The 15,094-nt window shown below is 46.2% G+C and overlaps 1 protein-coding gene across 2 annotated transcripts in view; it reads right to left on the bottom strand.

The window, feature by feature from the left end:
* Positions 1-8,103: 8,103 nt before the first annotated feature.
* The window catches only part of ITGB5 (integrin subunit beta 5), a 65,851-nt gene continuing 58,860 nt past the window's right edge, over positions 8,104-15,094 (bottom strand). For both annotated transcript variants that reach the window (XM_062607018.1, XM_062607027.1), the window contains 4 exons: positions 14,725-14,828; positions 10,564-10,680; positions 9,234-9,400; positions 8,104-8,687 (listed from right to left, as the gene is read on the bottom strand). In XM_062607018.1, the coding sequence (XP_062463002.1) occupies positions 8,592-8,687; positions 9,234-9,400; positions 10,564-10,680; positions 14,725-14,828 (484 nt within the window). In that variant the 3' untranslated portion in view covers positions 8,104-8,591. The remainder of the gene's footprint in view (positions 8,688-9,233; positions 9,401-10,563; positions 10,681-14,724; positions 14,829-15,094) is intronic.

Genomic DNA, 15,094 nt, shown 5'->3' with positions numbered 1-15,094 from the left:
ATGTGATTTAATATCCAGTCACTTAGAGGATATGTGCTACTGATTTTCTTCACAAAACGAGTTCTGAGGAACAGATCAATTGGAAAACGTAATTTCACAGTCCTTCGTTGTGTACTCAGTAAATCATCCAGAAAGAGCTGTATTCTGGTGCTTCATCTGACACCAATGTTGCAAACATTTCAATTAGTGAAACAAAAACATGTTACCTCCTATATGCATTCTTCTGTCAGAATGATTATAGAAAACAAGTGTGTGCACTTCCTTTGAGGCACCTGAAAGTGATTAAAAAAACATTTCAAATTAAGAACAAATGTTAATTTCCTTTCTTGCCCCTGCTGCTTACATTCATCGCATGGTTCCTGCTGTTGGTCCCAACTGTTCCTAACATGGGAACTAGGTCACAATTTACAAAACTCATTTGCATCATAATATATGAATCTGAAAGTCTTGCAGTTCATTCTCTGATCTGATTGAGTCTGGGGTAGAGGCGTAAGGCTATATTTAAATTACTAGGTTATCACATGATTTGTATTATCTGCCAAGTAGGCATTTATATGAAATTGTCATCCTTAATCCACCCTGGAGTATGGTTGCAACAAAATGAAAGGGTATCATGCTTTTCATAGTGAAATAAGACTGATCAAGTGTTGTCAGTGCTGGCAGCAGGAGGAAGGCTGACTTACTGCTTTTTCAAAGCAGTGTAGCAGGGACTGTGTGAGACACCAGCACAAGCTGGAACCATTAAGGAATTGTTATGTAGGTTTTGATATTTGTATGTAAAGTTCACTCTATCTCTCTGAGGTTGTGGGTATCTCTTTCTAGCACAAGGTGTGCTGTGTCAAGGGAACCCAGCCTGGACACTTCAGTCAATGTAACTGCATACGTACAGTGCTTTACTCAGACTTAAAATTCTTCCAAATCTTGATAAACCCAGCACTGAATTAAATATAACAGGATTAAATTTTTTGTGCTTAAAAGCATTTGTATGTCACAGTATCAACATTGCAATAATTGACAGGTCATACTATAGTTTCATTAGCCTTTTCTATGGAAAGTTTATTCAAGACTTAATCCCAGAAAAATAACTGAATCACTTCCCTTTATGTGGAAAGCTTGTTGCTGTGGATTTTTTTAGCAAGTGACATAAACATTGCATTTAGGGAACAGGACCAAAGAATGTGAAACACCCAGAGGAAGTTTCCAGATCTGAGTTTTGGAGGTCACTGTCTCAGGGAAATGCTCTGTTTTGGAAGACTTGTAACTGGACTGTGGGCTAGACAGGCTGGGTGTTTTGTTTGTTTGGAATCACTCTGTTGGTTCTTGGTCAGCCTGTACCACAGTGACAAGTACAGCTTCATGTCTGAATGATGCAGCAAATTAAAACTCAGCCTGCTCCAGCTTCAGGTTTTCCTCTACCTCTTTTGGCAGGCGTTTGCAGGCTGGGAGCTGTGACCATGCCTGCATGTCTGGGTTAACATTGTCCTCAGTCTTGTTTCTCTGTTTCTACATGATCCATGTTCTGCTCTGAACATTTTCTCATAAGCTGATGCTATCCACAGTCAGGCTGTGAAAATGCAGGGTTGTAGATGGAGGCTGGAATGTACTGAGAACAGGAGAAAGCCCGAACAAGGCTCTAACTATGAAGTTCTTGCTTACGGCATGGCCTCCCTAGCAGAAGTGTGATGATATGCCATAGGCTGCATTTAGCCCAAATAGGTATTGCAGAAGGAGAAGCCAAACTAGTGCAGTCACTTTTGATCTGTTCCTGAACAACTAATAGTAGCTATACAAAAGAGAGTTTACAGAAAGGACTATTTAGATGGGAGAATTCTGCAGTGTTCCCTGTAGCTGGTAATTTCTGCTTTGCTGAGAGGTATAATTTTAGGCTGATGATGGGAGCAGCCATAAAGGCAACCTGAATATAAGGGGGAAAATACTGAACAGAAGAAGACTGCTCAAAAAAATGAGGAAAGAAAACTCCTGCCAGCCCGGGAACCAGAAGCGTCCCTGAGGAGTGCAGCTGGCAGATTTGAAGTACAGCTGAATACCAAGAAACCAGAGCTATCCTGAGACATCATCAATGCAAAGCACAAAACCAAGGAACTGTAACAACAGCTTATCATCTGGGAAGGTGAAAAAAGCCAGTCTGGAAAAGAAGGAAAACATCCTGAGAAAGGACGAATCAGTAACTGCTATTGGTTGTCCAAACTCGCAGAACAGAAAAACAGTCTGCTAAAACAAAAATTGGTCTGAGAGAACAGAAACCATCATCAGTTGGCTGTGCCAGGTGAAAAATAGAAATTAGCAGCATCTATTGGCTGTTTTGGGAGGTGGTGTCCTACACCCCTTTATGTCTCTGTAACAGAAAAAGGACTTACTTTTCACCCAAAATGGAGCCTACATCTCAGGAGTGTCGAGGTCAGCCAGTTCTTTATCCATCAAGTGGTCCACCTGTCCAATTGATGTCTCTCCAATTTAGAGACAAGGATGTAATGCAGGACAGTGTCAAATGCTTTGCACAAGTCCAGGTAGATGATGTCAACTCCTCTGCCCCCGTCCATCAGTTCTGTAGCCCCATCATAAAAGGACACCAAATTGGTTAAGCAGGATTTGCCCTTAGTGAAGCCATGCTGGCTGTCACCAAGCACCTTGTTGTTTTTCATGAATAATCTTTTCCATGATTCTGCCAGGTGCAGAGGTGGCACTGACTGTTCTGTAGCCCTGGGAAAGGCAAGAAGGGACTCTGGGGCTCAGATAATCTTTTCATCAATCCTCCAGGTCAAGAGGGAAAGCCTTGAAATGAGTAGGTGAATCTAGCAGGTTTAACAGATGGTTAAAGGGGTGATGCTGTAGTCAGGGTTTGGTTACTTAGACCATGGGAACTGCTTTGGGAAGCCACATCTACTGATGGGACCTGCCTGACAAAGGGGAAGAGCTGCTCTGGTAGAAGACTTGCCACACCGGTGAAGACAGCTTTAAACTAGATTTGCTGGGGGAGGATGAAATGATCAATTACAACCCTACCAGTGAGATGCTGTAATAAACGCTTGGAGTGAATATAGAGCTACTTCAGGCATTCCAGCCAATGAGTAGGCTTAATTCTGAGATTGGCTCAGGTGCCTCTATACAAGCGTCTATAGTATGGGGAATAAACAAGAATTAGAGATGTGCGCACATCTATGGGGATATATCATTGGAATCACAGAAACATGGTGGGATGGCTCCTATGACTGGAGTGTTGGAATGGAAGGTTATGGGCTTTTTAGGATAGACAGGCTGGGGAGATGGGGAGGGAGAGTTCCTATTTATGCCAGTGACAGGCTGGAGAGTATGGAACTCTGTCTGGGGACAGGTGAGCAGTTAACAGAGAGCTTGTGGGTCAGGATCAAAGGGAGAACAGCTATGGGGGACATGACTGTGGGGATCTGTTACAGACTGCCTAATCAGGAGGACTCTCTGGATGAAGCACTCCGTAGACAGATAGGAAAAGCCTCACGCTCACAGGCCCTTGTTCTCATGGGTGACTTCAACCACCCTGACATCTGTTGGAAGGATGATACGGCCCGGCACAAGCAATCCAGGAGGTTCCTCGATTGTGTAGAAGACAACTTCCTTCTGCAAGTAATAGGGGAGCCGACAAGGAGAGGTGCCATGCTTGACGTTGCGCTCACCAACAGGGAAGGGCTCGTTGGAAATGTGTCTCTCCAGGGCAGCCTTGGATGCAGCGATCACGAGATGCTCGAATTCAAGATTCTCAGGACAGTGAGAAGAGCGTGCAGCAAGCTCACTGCCCTGGACTTCAGAAGAGCAGACTTTGGCCTCTTCAGGAACCTGCTTAGTAAGGTTCCATGGGCTACAGCCCTAGAGGGCAGGGGGGCCCAGGACTGTTGGTTGATATTCAAGGATCACCTGCTACAAGCTCAGGAGTGTTGCATCCCAACGAGAAGCAAGTGCAGCAGGAGGGCCAGGAGACCTTCTTGGATGGATAAGGAGCTCCTGAGGAAACTTAGAGGGAAAAACAGAGGCTTATAAAAGGTGGAAGCAAGGAGAGGTGGTCTGGAAAGACTACAGGGATGTTGTCCGGGAAGCTAGGGACCAGTTAGAATTAAACTTGGCTAGGGATGTTAAGGATAACAGGAAGGGATTCTATAGGTACATGGCAAATAAAAAACAGACTAGGGAGAATGCAGGCCCCTCAGGAAGCTCTCAGGAGAACTTTCTACACAGGATTTGGAGAAGGCTGAGGTTCTGAATGACTTCTTTGCCTCGGTCTTCACTGCCAAAGGCTCTGACTGCACCACCCAAGTCTTGGAAGGCAGATGCAGGGACTGTGAGACTGAAGACTTTGTGCCCACAGTAGGAGAGGATCTGGTTCGAGACCATCTTAAAAATCTGAATGTGCACAAGTCCATGGGTCCTGATGAGATCCATCCGAGGGTCCTGAAGGAGCTGGTGAATGAAGTTGCTAAGCCACTGGCCATCATACTTGAGAAATCATGGCAGTCAGGTGAAGTTCCTGATGACTGGAAAAAGGGAAATATAACCCCCATTTTCAAGAAGGGGAAGTCCACCACTAAGCCATGAACCCAAGTGCCACATCTACACATCTTTTAAGTGCCTCCAGGGATTGTGACTCCACCATTTCCTTGGACATCCTGTTCCGATGCTTGATAACCCTTTTGGTGAAAAAGTATTTCCTAATATTCGATCAAAACCTCCCTTGCTGCAACTTGAAGCTATTTCTGAAATAATAATTACTGATAAGTGTATTCACTACTTTACTAGTGGTAACTCTGTAATAACTTGTAAAATTGAAATATATACTTGCTACTGATATTCATTGCTGCTGACATTGATTTCTGCTGCTGTCAACTTCTGTATATTTGCTTGTGCTGGTTTTGGCTGGAATAGAGTTAATTTTCTTAGTAGCTAGTATGGAGCTTTTGCTTTACCTACTAACCTGTCTTTATCTCAACACGTGGGTTTCCTCACTTTTACCCTTCTGATTCTCTCCCCCATCCCACCAAGGGGGAGTGAGAGAGTGGCTGACTGGGGCTTAGTTGCCAGCTGGGGTTAAACCATGACAGCTGTTTGGTAGTAGTTTGTAGTATAGCTATACTTGTTTTGTTAATCGTAAGTATACTTGCCTTGATAGAGGTGACCTGTAGTAAAATGCAATGGATTAATTTAGGAAATAAAGGCTCCATGTCCTTGTGTATACCAGAGTTCTGTGAATCCATGCTTGCAGTCTTTGTCCACCCCCCAGGCTGGGTAACCCTTCTGGGTCATGAGAACCAACTGGAGAAGTTTCTGTTGGGCAGAGTCCAGTGGACACCAGCACTAAATAGTGGGCATGGAGAAAGGGACAGGATGAAATAAACCCCCACGTCTCTGCTGTATTGTTTTGTTTGGCTTTTGGTAGGCTGGCAGTGAATATGAGGTGGAGGAACAAAGTCAGTTCCAGTTCAACATGTGTTCTGATATGAAGATGATGTTGGGATATAAGGGCCAGGAGATGCTGCTGGGCTGCAGATGGAGTCAGTTACTTCTGGTATTTCCTGCCAGGCATCTTGGTGACCCTTACTCAAAACACTACGTCATTTACTTTCCACGTGGCTGGAGAAACACAAGGTTAAACAGGCTCAAGAGTGTGGGGCATTCATGTTTGAGAGCTTGGTCTTTGCCTGCAGCTATTGAGTACCTTCTCACTCCACTATAAGGGGCAAATGGGATACAAAGAGGGCATGCCTCACTCTGGTTTGTATTACAGCAAAGGGTTACAGTGTACCTCCACAACCGACAAAGCAAATAATGCTGCCATTGGTCTCGACTTTTCCCAAGGCACGATATGATGCTTTCTCCCCCCGAAACACCAGCAGCACAGGGAAAACGTGCTGGCAAGCCCCACTCCCAGTGGCCATACAGCAGCAGCCGCCAGCTGTGGCTGGGGAAGCAGGAGGAGTTGATGTTGCAATGGCATCCGGATTCCAGCTTGGCTAGACAAAGCACTGACATTTTTCCATTACATGTGACCCACTGATGCCTTTTGATGGAGTTTTCATTCAGGAATGCTAGCTGTGGTCAAGCTGCCTCTATTTAGGGACACAAATGAACTGCTGCTGACTGAAATACACCATTCCCATGACTGTGCTTGGCACTAACCTTGCAAGGGTAAACGCAGATCTGCTTACACAGTAAAGCAAAGCCTTCTTGCTCTTAGCATCACTTCCTCTTCTTTTTCTTTAGAAGCAACTTGTAAAGAACCTTCCTGGTCCAGCACCACATGCAGCAGGATGCTCTCCACCAACAGCATCAACCCTATTCCCGTCTTTTTGCACACTGGCTTGGGTGCCTGGCCTGTGATTGTCCTGGTCTCTCAGCACTAACCCAGTGTGCTGGGAAATGCCATAGCAGAATGGTAATCTGCAAGGGAAAGGGTGGCAGGGAGGCACTGCCTGTCCCTTTCTTTTCAGAATGCAAGGAAATAAAGCAAAGGAGTGGTTTTGTTTTCAAACTGCTTGGTCCCTTACGAATTAAGAGCAGCAAAGCTGTGTTCAGAGATTGCTACTTTGGGTGGCAAAGGTGGTTTGAAACATTCCTGGCCTTCTTTTCCCTCCATTTTCCTTCCTGCTCCCTCTTTCCATGCTGGGGCAGTACAGCTTGTGTGAAATAGTCACTTCTACCAAGTCTAACTTGTTCTGTTTACTTGTGCTGATTATGTTTTGACTGTTTACTATCATTACTTTTGTGATAGTAATGAAATCTACCTTGCCAGTCTGGCACTAGGCAGTGGGATGGTCACAAAAACTGAATGTGCCCCATGGATGCTCCTTCCCAGGTGGCAGTGTTAGTCCCAGGTATTCGATACATAACATTTCAGACTGCAGACTTTAGCCTGTACTTCAATATTGTGTAGGAAATACACCCTCCTCCCCTGCTAGGGCAGATTTAGTGGAATCAAGTGGGAAGACAAAGTACAGGCTTCATTTGGTCTGGGTTTTGGGGTTTTTACCCCAACCTGATCAGCACTGATGTTGCTGATGTGCCACTTGCTGTGCTCCTAAAGTTCTCCAGTTTCAGCTATTTTTAGTGTGCGCTGCTGCATTTCTTCAGTGCTGCTGCTAGGAGCAGGGGGGACCATAAAGCTCTTGAAGGAGAGCTGTTTATACTGAGCAAATAAGAGCTTCTGTTTATAGAGGCAAAACCAAATAAAGTAAAAAAAAAGCCCGGAAGGATGGGCCCATGGCCCTTTTCCAATGAGAAGAGCAAGTCAAAACAATGAACACCATTTGTTTTTGCTTTTCCCTGGCAAGTTTCCTTCTGCTGAGCATTGCATGATCTGTTCAGGGCAAAGAGACAAGAATAAAACCAAAACAAAGGGAAAAAAATAAAGAGCAGCAGTAGCAATTGCTCCGGCTTCTCTCTCCTGCCAGTGGCTGCAGCCTCACTGCAGACTGTGTAGGTCTAAAACTGCAGCTGTCAGCCAGGGAAACCCAAACCCCAGCTCCAGAGCAAAACAGATGTGGCTGGAGAAACAGTTTTTTGGGGGAAAAACCCAACAAACCAAAGCTGGATGTATGCTGTGAAGCAAAAACACAGGGTTTTGTCCAGCTCCCATTCCAGCCAGAAGCTCAGGGCTTCCCTGCTTTTCCAGTTGGGCTCCCCTAGACCCCACAGCAGTAGTCTTCTGGTAAAACGGCAGAGGTCTGGATGAGGTGCTGTGTGCTCCCAGCTGCCCTCCTGCAGGCACCCAGACCAGATGCTTCCTTGCCCACCCCAAGGAATGGTGTTTAATTTAGTTTCCTCAGCCTAAACTCCAATTTCCCTTGGGCTCCCACCAGCTTCCTGTCTGTTTAACACCTCCGGCACAGAGCAGGAGCTCCTTCTGGCACTCCCAGCCCTGGGTCAAAACCAGGGTATTAAATCAACATACCTTCTGCAGCAGTCACTGAGGCTCCATCTCCTATTTTTATAGCCATGCTTTGGCTGATAAGGCTTTATTAATAAAACAATCAGGCAGCACCACTGTTGCTTGCAGGAGCAAGCCTCAGTTTTGGTGGGAAGCTTAGGAAGGAAACAATGAATTCTACTTACAGCATCATATATGCACAATAGTTTTATTTTGGTTTTTATATAAAAAAAATCCTAAAGACTGCAGAACTCCTGTATCCTAATTTCTTACACAAATGCTTCCAAAACCCTCTTCTTTTTAAGCTAATTTCCCCCTAACAACTTGCAATGGCATGGGTTCCCCTGATTTTTGACCTAGTCACCCTTTCTAAAGGGATATGTCTAAAGCTGCAATATGGCACTTGGTTGACTTAGTTGGCAGGTTTAATATATCCAGAAAGCTGGGGTACGGAGTCGTACGCGGCTCGGAGTCCATCAGCACAGGCGGGGAGCCTGTCTTTGCGTCTGTGCCTCCAGAATGAACCAGACTTTTCTCCTTACTGTGCAAATATCAGGCTCTGGTCATCGACCAGTCCTGTCGTAAGGGATTCTCCACCCTGAAGAGGATCCCATCTTCAAGTGGGGAAGCAGCACGTACAGTCAAGCAATTGTCCTCAGCAGTCTAAGGCACCAAGACCCCATCAGTCAACTGTACCATTGTAAGACTTGTTGAGCTTGTTGAACGTGAACTCTACATTATGTGTGGAAATAGGCTTTCGGTAGAGAGGATTGGATGCCTTTGGAGAAATAAGCAGACAGAAAGAACAAAGATGAGTAACAAATTCCATATCTGGTTAAAATATATCTAATCCCCCTTTCATTTTCCAGTTAGTTTGACTGAAATGTGCATTTAGATCCAAAAACAGTACTGTTTTTCCATAGTTTGCCTATCAGACCTGCCTTCTGTCCTGTCTGCAGGCACAGGTAATATCCTCACATGCTGCAAACCCCATCTCAAACCTCCCAGAAACGCTCCATCATAGACCAGACCAACCCGGCTGTCACCAGTTGGAGCCTGGTCCCCGCTCCCCTCCCTCCTTCAGCCCTTCAGTACTGCTGGGGAATACATGATGAAACCAAAGGCTGAGTATAATTTTGCAGAGCATTTGTAACTTTCCAAGGGGAAGGGCAGTGCAATGTGCCAGACCCTGAAGCCCTGCTGCGGAGTATGAGCACCCACATTCCCCACACCTGCCACTGTTCTCCATCACTGCAGAGCTGTTTGCTGCTGGTGCACCGCAGTAGCCCTCTGATACACCAGCAGCATCCCTACCCTGGCTCACCATTTCGTATCTGGCCCGGGAACGTTCACTCTGGAATCGGTCGAACTCCCGCCTGTCGTGAATGGTGACGAGCAGCTTCCAGAGCCCCAGCAGGAGGATGCCGACCAGGACCACACTGCCGATCACTGCCAGCACAATCGTCACGGTGCTGGGGGCTGAGCTGCATGCTGATAACAAGGGGGAGGAGGTAAATAGCCCTGGTGCAAGTGTATTCTGGATCAGAATACCAGGATGTAAGGACCTGGATGGCAGCCACTGAGCACATGGCCTCAGGGCAGCCCTAGCAGCAGTGACTAAATAAAAAGAAGCAACAGTCCTCTCTGAAGCCAAGAGGATGTTTTTTAGTTAAAAAATTCCTGGCTAGAGGCAGGTCAAGGCACAGCTCTCATGGATGTCACTGGGATGTCACACAGCGCTTCGGGGAAGAGCAGTGCTGTAGTGCCACCGTCCAGCAGTGATGCCTGGTTTTAATGCCAGGTGACCCATGCGGGACACAGAGGATTAGGGTGCCTCTGGCAAAAGCCAGCTCATCTTCTGGGCCACATGGACAGAGGTGATCTCTAGGCACATTAAATAAGTACATCACATCAGCTAATCAACTGGTCTTTCAATTAAGTAAGTGCAAGCTGCAGCACCAGTTAAATAAAACATGTGGTATCTCAGTCTTTCCTGTACTGGCCTGTGCCTCTGAAGACCAGAGGAGATCGCAAGAAGCTGCTGCTGGGTGCTTGCCAGTTTGTCCTGCAACACCACGTGTGGTTTGCTTTGGGAAACCACATTGCACGTGACAAAAATAACACTTGAAAACACAGCTGTCTACAGTAGCCAGGGCACAGGGGCAGGGACACAGCCCTTACACTGCCCGGACCAGAAAAACTAGCACTTTGGCAATGCAAAAATCCATAGGTAGTGTGGAGCTTTCCTAACATCCTGACTTAACCAGCATCATCAGGTTCTCCCTTCAGATATTTTTCTCCAGTGGCTCTATCACCAAACCAGTACATGGCATGCTTTTTGCTATAAAAATAGGCTGGGTTTAACTTAACCATCCCAGGCTGGCAGAAAGCCCTTCAGCCAATTGCTAGCTATGCTGGCAGCTCAGGTGCATATTTCACTCTGAGACTCCTTTTTTCACTAAGTTGGGAGCATTTGGATCTGGGTTTTAGCACTGTAAACCATGTTACTTTAAATCATCCCAGTTCATCTGCTCATGTGTGCCTTTATGCAGCCAGTGAAAACAACTTTCCGCAAACCTCCAGGCTCCCCACCAGCCCACCAGCTCTCCCAGAGCACCCTGTGCTATTAAAAGCAAACCCAAGGGAGAACCAACCTGGCTCTTTGAGAACGGTGAGGTTGGATTTCCCACTGGCAAGCTCCAAGTAGGTGAACTTCATAACACAGTTATTCACTGGGTAGGCGCAGAGAATCGCATTCGGGTCATCTGTTTCTGGAATGAAATGCAGAGTTGCGGAACATTTTATTATGTTTTAAATAAAAAAAAAAGTCCTAAAGACTGAAGAAGTCTTGTATCCTAATTTCTTCTTTTTAAGCTAAATTCCCCATAAGAACTTGCAATGGCATTGGTTTCCCTGATTTTTGACCTAGTCACCCTTCCTAATGGACACGTCTAAAGCTGCAATACGGCACTTAGGTTGACTTAGCTGGCAGGTTTAATATTAAAAATCAGCACAATTCTCCCCTACAAGCTGAGCAGGGCTTCCCATGAGCCTGGGAGAGGAGGAACAGGGAGGAAGCCTGGAAAGCAGAACCGTTTGATCACGATTTGTGCAAACTCTAACTGAGCGGTGTCCAGACTTACTGCTGGAGAAAATGTGGCACTCAGCAAACACTGCATGGCAAGCAGATGCAACTTCACGCACTCACACCACCGTTTCCTTTCCACAAGTCTGTTTTGGCTATTAATGGCATCTTCTTAATTTGCTACATTTCTTGAAGAGCGGAAGCTGAAGAGAAAGTGAGGGGCTCAGGCCCAGCCTGTGAGACCACAGACAGGGCCAGCGGCAGCAGCAGCCCACAGCTGGCTCACGCTTCAGCTGTGCTGAACGGCTCCAGCTCCAGAAACAGCTGAGAAGTTTTTAAAGAGTGAGATAGAAGAGGAAAATGGGGAGAGGAGGAGGGAGGGAAGGGGAAGGAAGGAGTTGGTTGGAGGGGAGGATGCGGACATGCAGGAGTTGCAAGAAAGGAGACTATTTGATTCCCATGGCCATACGGGCACTCTATGTTTGCCTGTTTAACATACCAGACAGACCAGGCATACCGTACTGTGACCAGAGCCTGTCACTGCTCTGATCACTGTAAGGTGCTTCCTGAGGAGGTCTGCTTCACAAAAGCTGTTAAAAAGTTTTATCAAAGCCATCATCTGAGGTTTGCACCTCTAGCTCTAGGGATGACTTCAGCAGATCTACTGCCCTGCATGGCTACACTCATGGGGTGTCCTGATGTCCTGGGTTCAGCAGTAGCAGTCATTTTTCTCCTTCTTGGTAGCTGGTGCAGTGCAGTGTTTTGACTTTTGGCCTGGGAACAGAGCTGATAACAAGGATGTTTTGGTTTGGCCAAGGACTTTGTGAGCCTCATGCTCTGCCAGGGAGGAGGGGAAGCCGGGAGGAAGCAGAGACAGGACACCTGACCCAAACTGACCAAAGAGGTATTCCATACCACAGCACGTCATGCCCAGGATGTAACTGGGAGTTACCCGGAAGGGCTGGTGCACTGCAGGGTTGGAGGAGGTATGGGTTGGTACTTGGTCGGGCTGGGGGGGGGGAGTTATCGGTTGGCTGGTGGTGAGGTGTTGTATTCTCTTCCCTTGTTATTTCCTGTATCATTATTATCATTGGTGGTAGCAGTAATGATTTGTGTTATACCTTAGTTACTAAACTGTTCTTATCTCAACCTGTGGGAGTTGCATTCTTTTTGATTCTCCTCTCCGTCCCTTTGGGAGTAGGGGGAGGGAAAGAAGGAGGGGAGTGAGTGAATGAGTTACCTGACTGGGTTTAAACCACGACACCTCATTGTAGTGACAGTGCCTGGAGGGAGACGGGGCAACACCTCCAGCCATGCCAGGTATCTCTGCAGGGGCACATCTCTGTAGGCCTGCTTGGGCTGCAAGTTTCAAGGCAAAGGAAGGGATTTGGGCTTTCAGTCTATCTGTCCAGCAAAGATGTGACCTTGGCTTAGGCACCTGGAAAATGCTTCCCATAGCTCACTGCACTCATATCCATGCCTGTCTGTCATGCTGAAAAACTATCATGCTAACGACTACTGCTGTTTCAGCCCCTTATCTCTCTCCTGTCTTTCCTTTCAATGCCTTTGACTTGCTTTCAGTTGAAAGATTAATACCCTCCACTTCAACAGCTCTAAGCCTAGATGCAACTGCCCCTCTGTTGAGTCCTGACAAGGTTCCTGGTGTGGACAAACCTCAGGACGGAAAAACATGCTCTACCTATACAGTGACATCAAAGGCAGGCTGGGGAAGTGCTGACTATTACAAAGCAAGGTACTAATTAGATTAATACAGATAAAACTTCCATGTTTCTTGACTAATGCTCTTCTGAATTGAGCAGCAAATATTAGCTCCTCCAGGCCCATCTGCTTTCAATCCCATCCTTCCACCATTATTCTTCTAAAAGATACAGATGAATAAAGTCTTGATAGTAATTATTTCCGTTGGTCTTCACTGAGTTTGAGAGATCACACATCTACAGAGAGAGGTGCTTTGACTGATGTGTGCTGTTGGCAGGTTCAGCTCAGCGCTGGACCTATCATGTTCCCCTCATGAAACCTCCTCCCTGGAGCTATCAGGAATGGATATGTAATACTGCAGAACCAAAGGAGATCCTGCAAAGTCCAATACAAGTCATATAAGCCTCCCAAAATAGATCATTCTGGCTCAGATTCCAAGAGATGCCTCTGCTCTACAAAGCTTTGAAGCACTGGTTGCTTCATACCCAGAGCCAAAAGGCCCTTGGGATCTTCCAGGGTGTGTTCATCACAACTTGGTATTTAAGAAGATCCCATCCTCCACTGCCAGGACAATGCAGACTTATGTCTTCCATGACAAATATCAGCGTCTGGCCTCTCAGCAGGGACTTCTAAGATGTGCTACATAACACAAAAACACTTGAGCACCAGGATTTGGCTGAGTCTGCCTGTGAAGAAGTCCACAGTTCCCAAACGGTTTCTCTAGGAACATTTTGCTTTACCCCTTTCTCTAGCAGCCCTGATCTCCAAGCCATAGGGTGCCCTGAGCTCCCAAGAACTCAGCACCACCTGCAATGTGACTGCAGTAGCTGAACTGAAGAATAAGCATAATTCTCAAAAATGTCTTAAACCAGAAACCTGGCTGTTTTTTCTCTGAAAGCCATGTAGGGGGTCAGCAAATCACAGCCCAGACTCACCTCCCAGTGTGCAGTCAGCACAAAACCTGGCTTTAGGAATGCTGCAACACCCAGGAAGGAGAACTGAGTTTTAATCCCCAGTATTTGGTGGCTCCTAAGAAACACAGGCATGTCAGACATCAGAAAGGAGCTTTCTATGATTTTGAAGTGCCTTGTAACCTCTCTCAGGGTGCTCTATAGGTGCACTCCCTGCTAAACTGCAGTGAGGATGGTGAGAACAGCAGCAAATCTCCCAAAGGGAAAGGTAGGAAACCCTACTGGTTGTAATTCAAAACCTAGACACTGGATACAAGAGGAGTTGATGGGAAAAACATTGCCTGCAGGCAGCTTGGGAGGAAGGGAGAGAAAGGACAAGTAAGGTAGAATACTCCTACCTCTAAAAACTATGGGAAGAGGAGGAAATGTCAGATGTGGACAATAATTTATCCCTGCTTGATCTCCATCCCTCTCTCCAAGGGGTATCACTAAGGCCAGGGTCAGGATTGCAATTAAAGCTGTCACAAGTTTGGATCCTCTCTATTCCCCTAAATAACAACTAGAGCCTCCCAGAATGGAGCTTGAAAAGAAGGGGTAAAAGTCATCTGCTGAAGGATGCACATTTGGGTGACCTCTAGAAGAGAACACAAAGGAGAGGAGCTTGCCAAAGAGGCTTTTAGCAGTCAGTTCCACCAAAGCAGAAACCATTGTCTCCAAAACAGCTTTGCTTTCTTACAAGCTCACTTCTTCTAAGAAAAATTCTCAGAAGATTAGAGAACGTCTTTTTGGGGTGATACTTTGTTCTTTTGCAGTTTCCCACGGCTCATTTAATCTTCTCTCATCTGATCTCATCCCACTGTCTTTGCTCCTTGCACTGGCATCAATGTTTAGATATGGTAAGATGTTATTTAGAATCCAAGGGGTTTGACCTCAATGTATATTGCAGCCCATAGGGAGGGTCACAAATACCACATATACATCCTATATACACATACATTTTAAACCCCTGAGGTTCCAGATGGGTCTTGGTCTGGTTAAGAGGAACTAAATGCCACAGTTGCTGGCTCTCACCGCCTGCAGTTCTGCTGCTGCCTACTTACCAAGAACATCCACAGTGGTGATGATCTCATCCTTACAGTGCTTTTGGCAGGTTTGGTTATCAGCCAGTCTTCCTGAGTTAAACAGCTTGCATTCAATGCAATCCCTGCAAAAAGACACATGGAGAGGAAGATGAAGCACCCATAGGAAACTACATAAACACAGCGATTCACCCCCGGGAAAGTGACTTCCTGGGTGTCGGTCTGGAGAATGCACATCTGCACTATAAAGAAAAAGCAACTTCAGGGCCAAGCATCTCCATCTCAAGATTCTAGGAATAGAATCAATGAGGTACAAAGCAGCAGGTAGGTTTGGGGTCTGTTTGCCCTTTGGATGTCAGGAGCTTCACACCAGCTATGGCAAAATCCATCC

The sequence above is a fragment of the Pezoporus occidentalis genome, unplaced genomic scaffold (genome assembly GCF_034315485.1).
Source record: "Pezoporus occidentalis ecotype Australia unplaced genomic scaffold, CSIRO_AGI_Poc_V1 ctg12, whole genome shotgun sequence".
In the NCBI taxonomy this organism is placed as follows: domain Eukaryota; kingdom Metazoa; phylum Chordata; class Aves; order Psittaciformes; family Psittacidae; genus Pezoporus; species Pezoporus occidentalis.
Note: the sequence above shows the minus strand (reverse complement) of the source record. Positions and strands in the feature narration are given on the sequence as shown.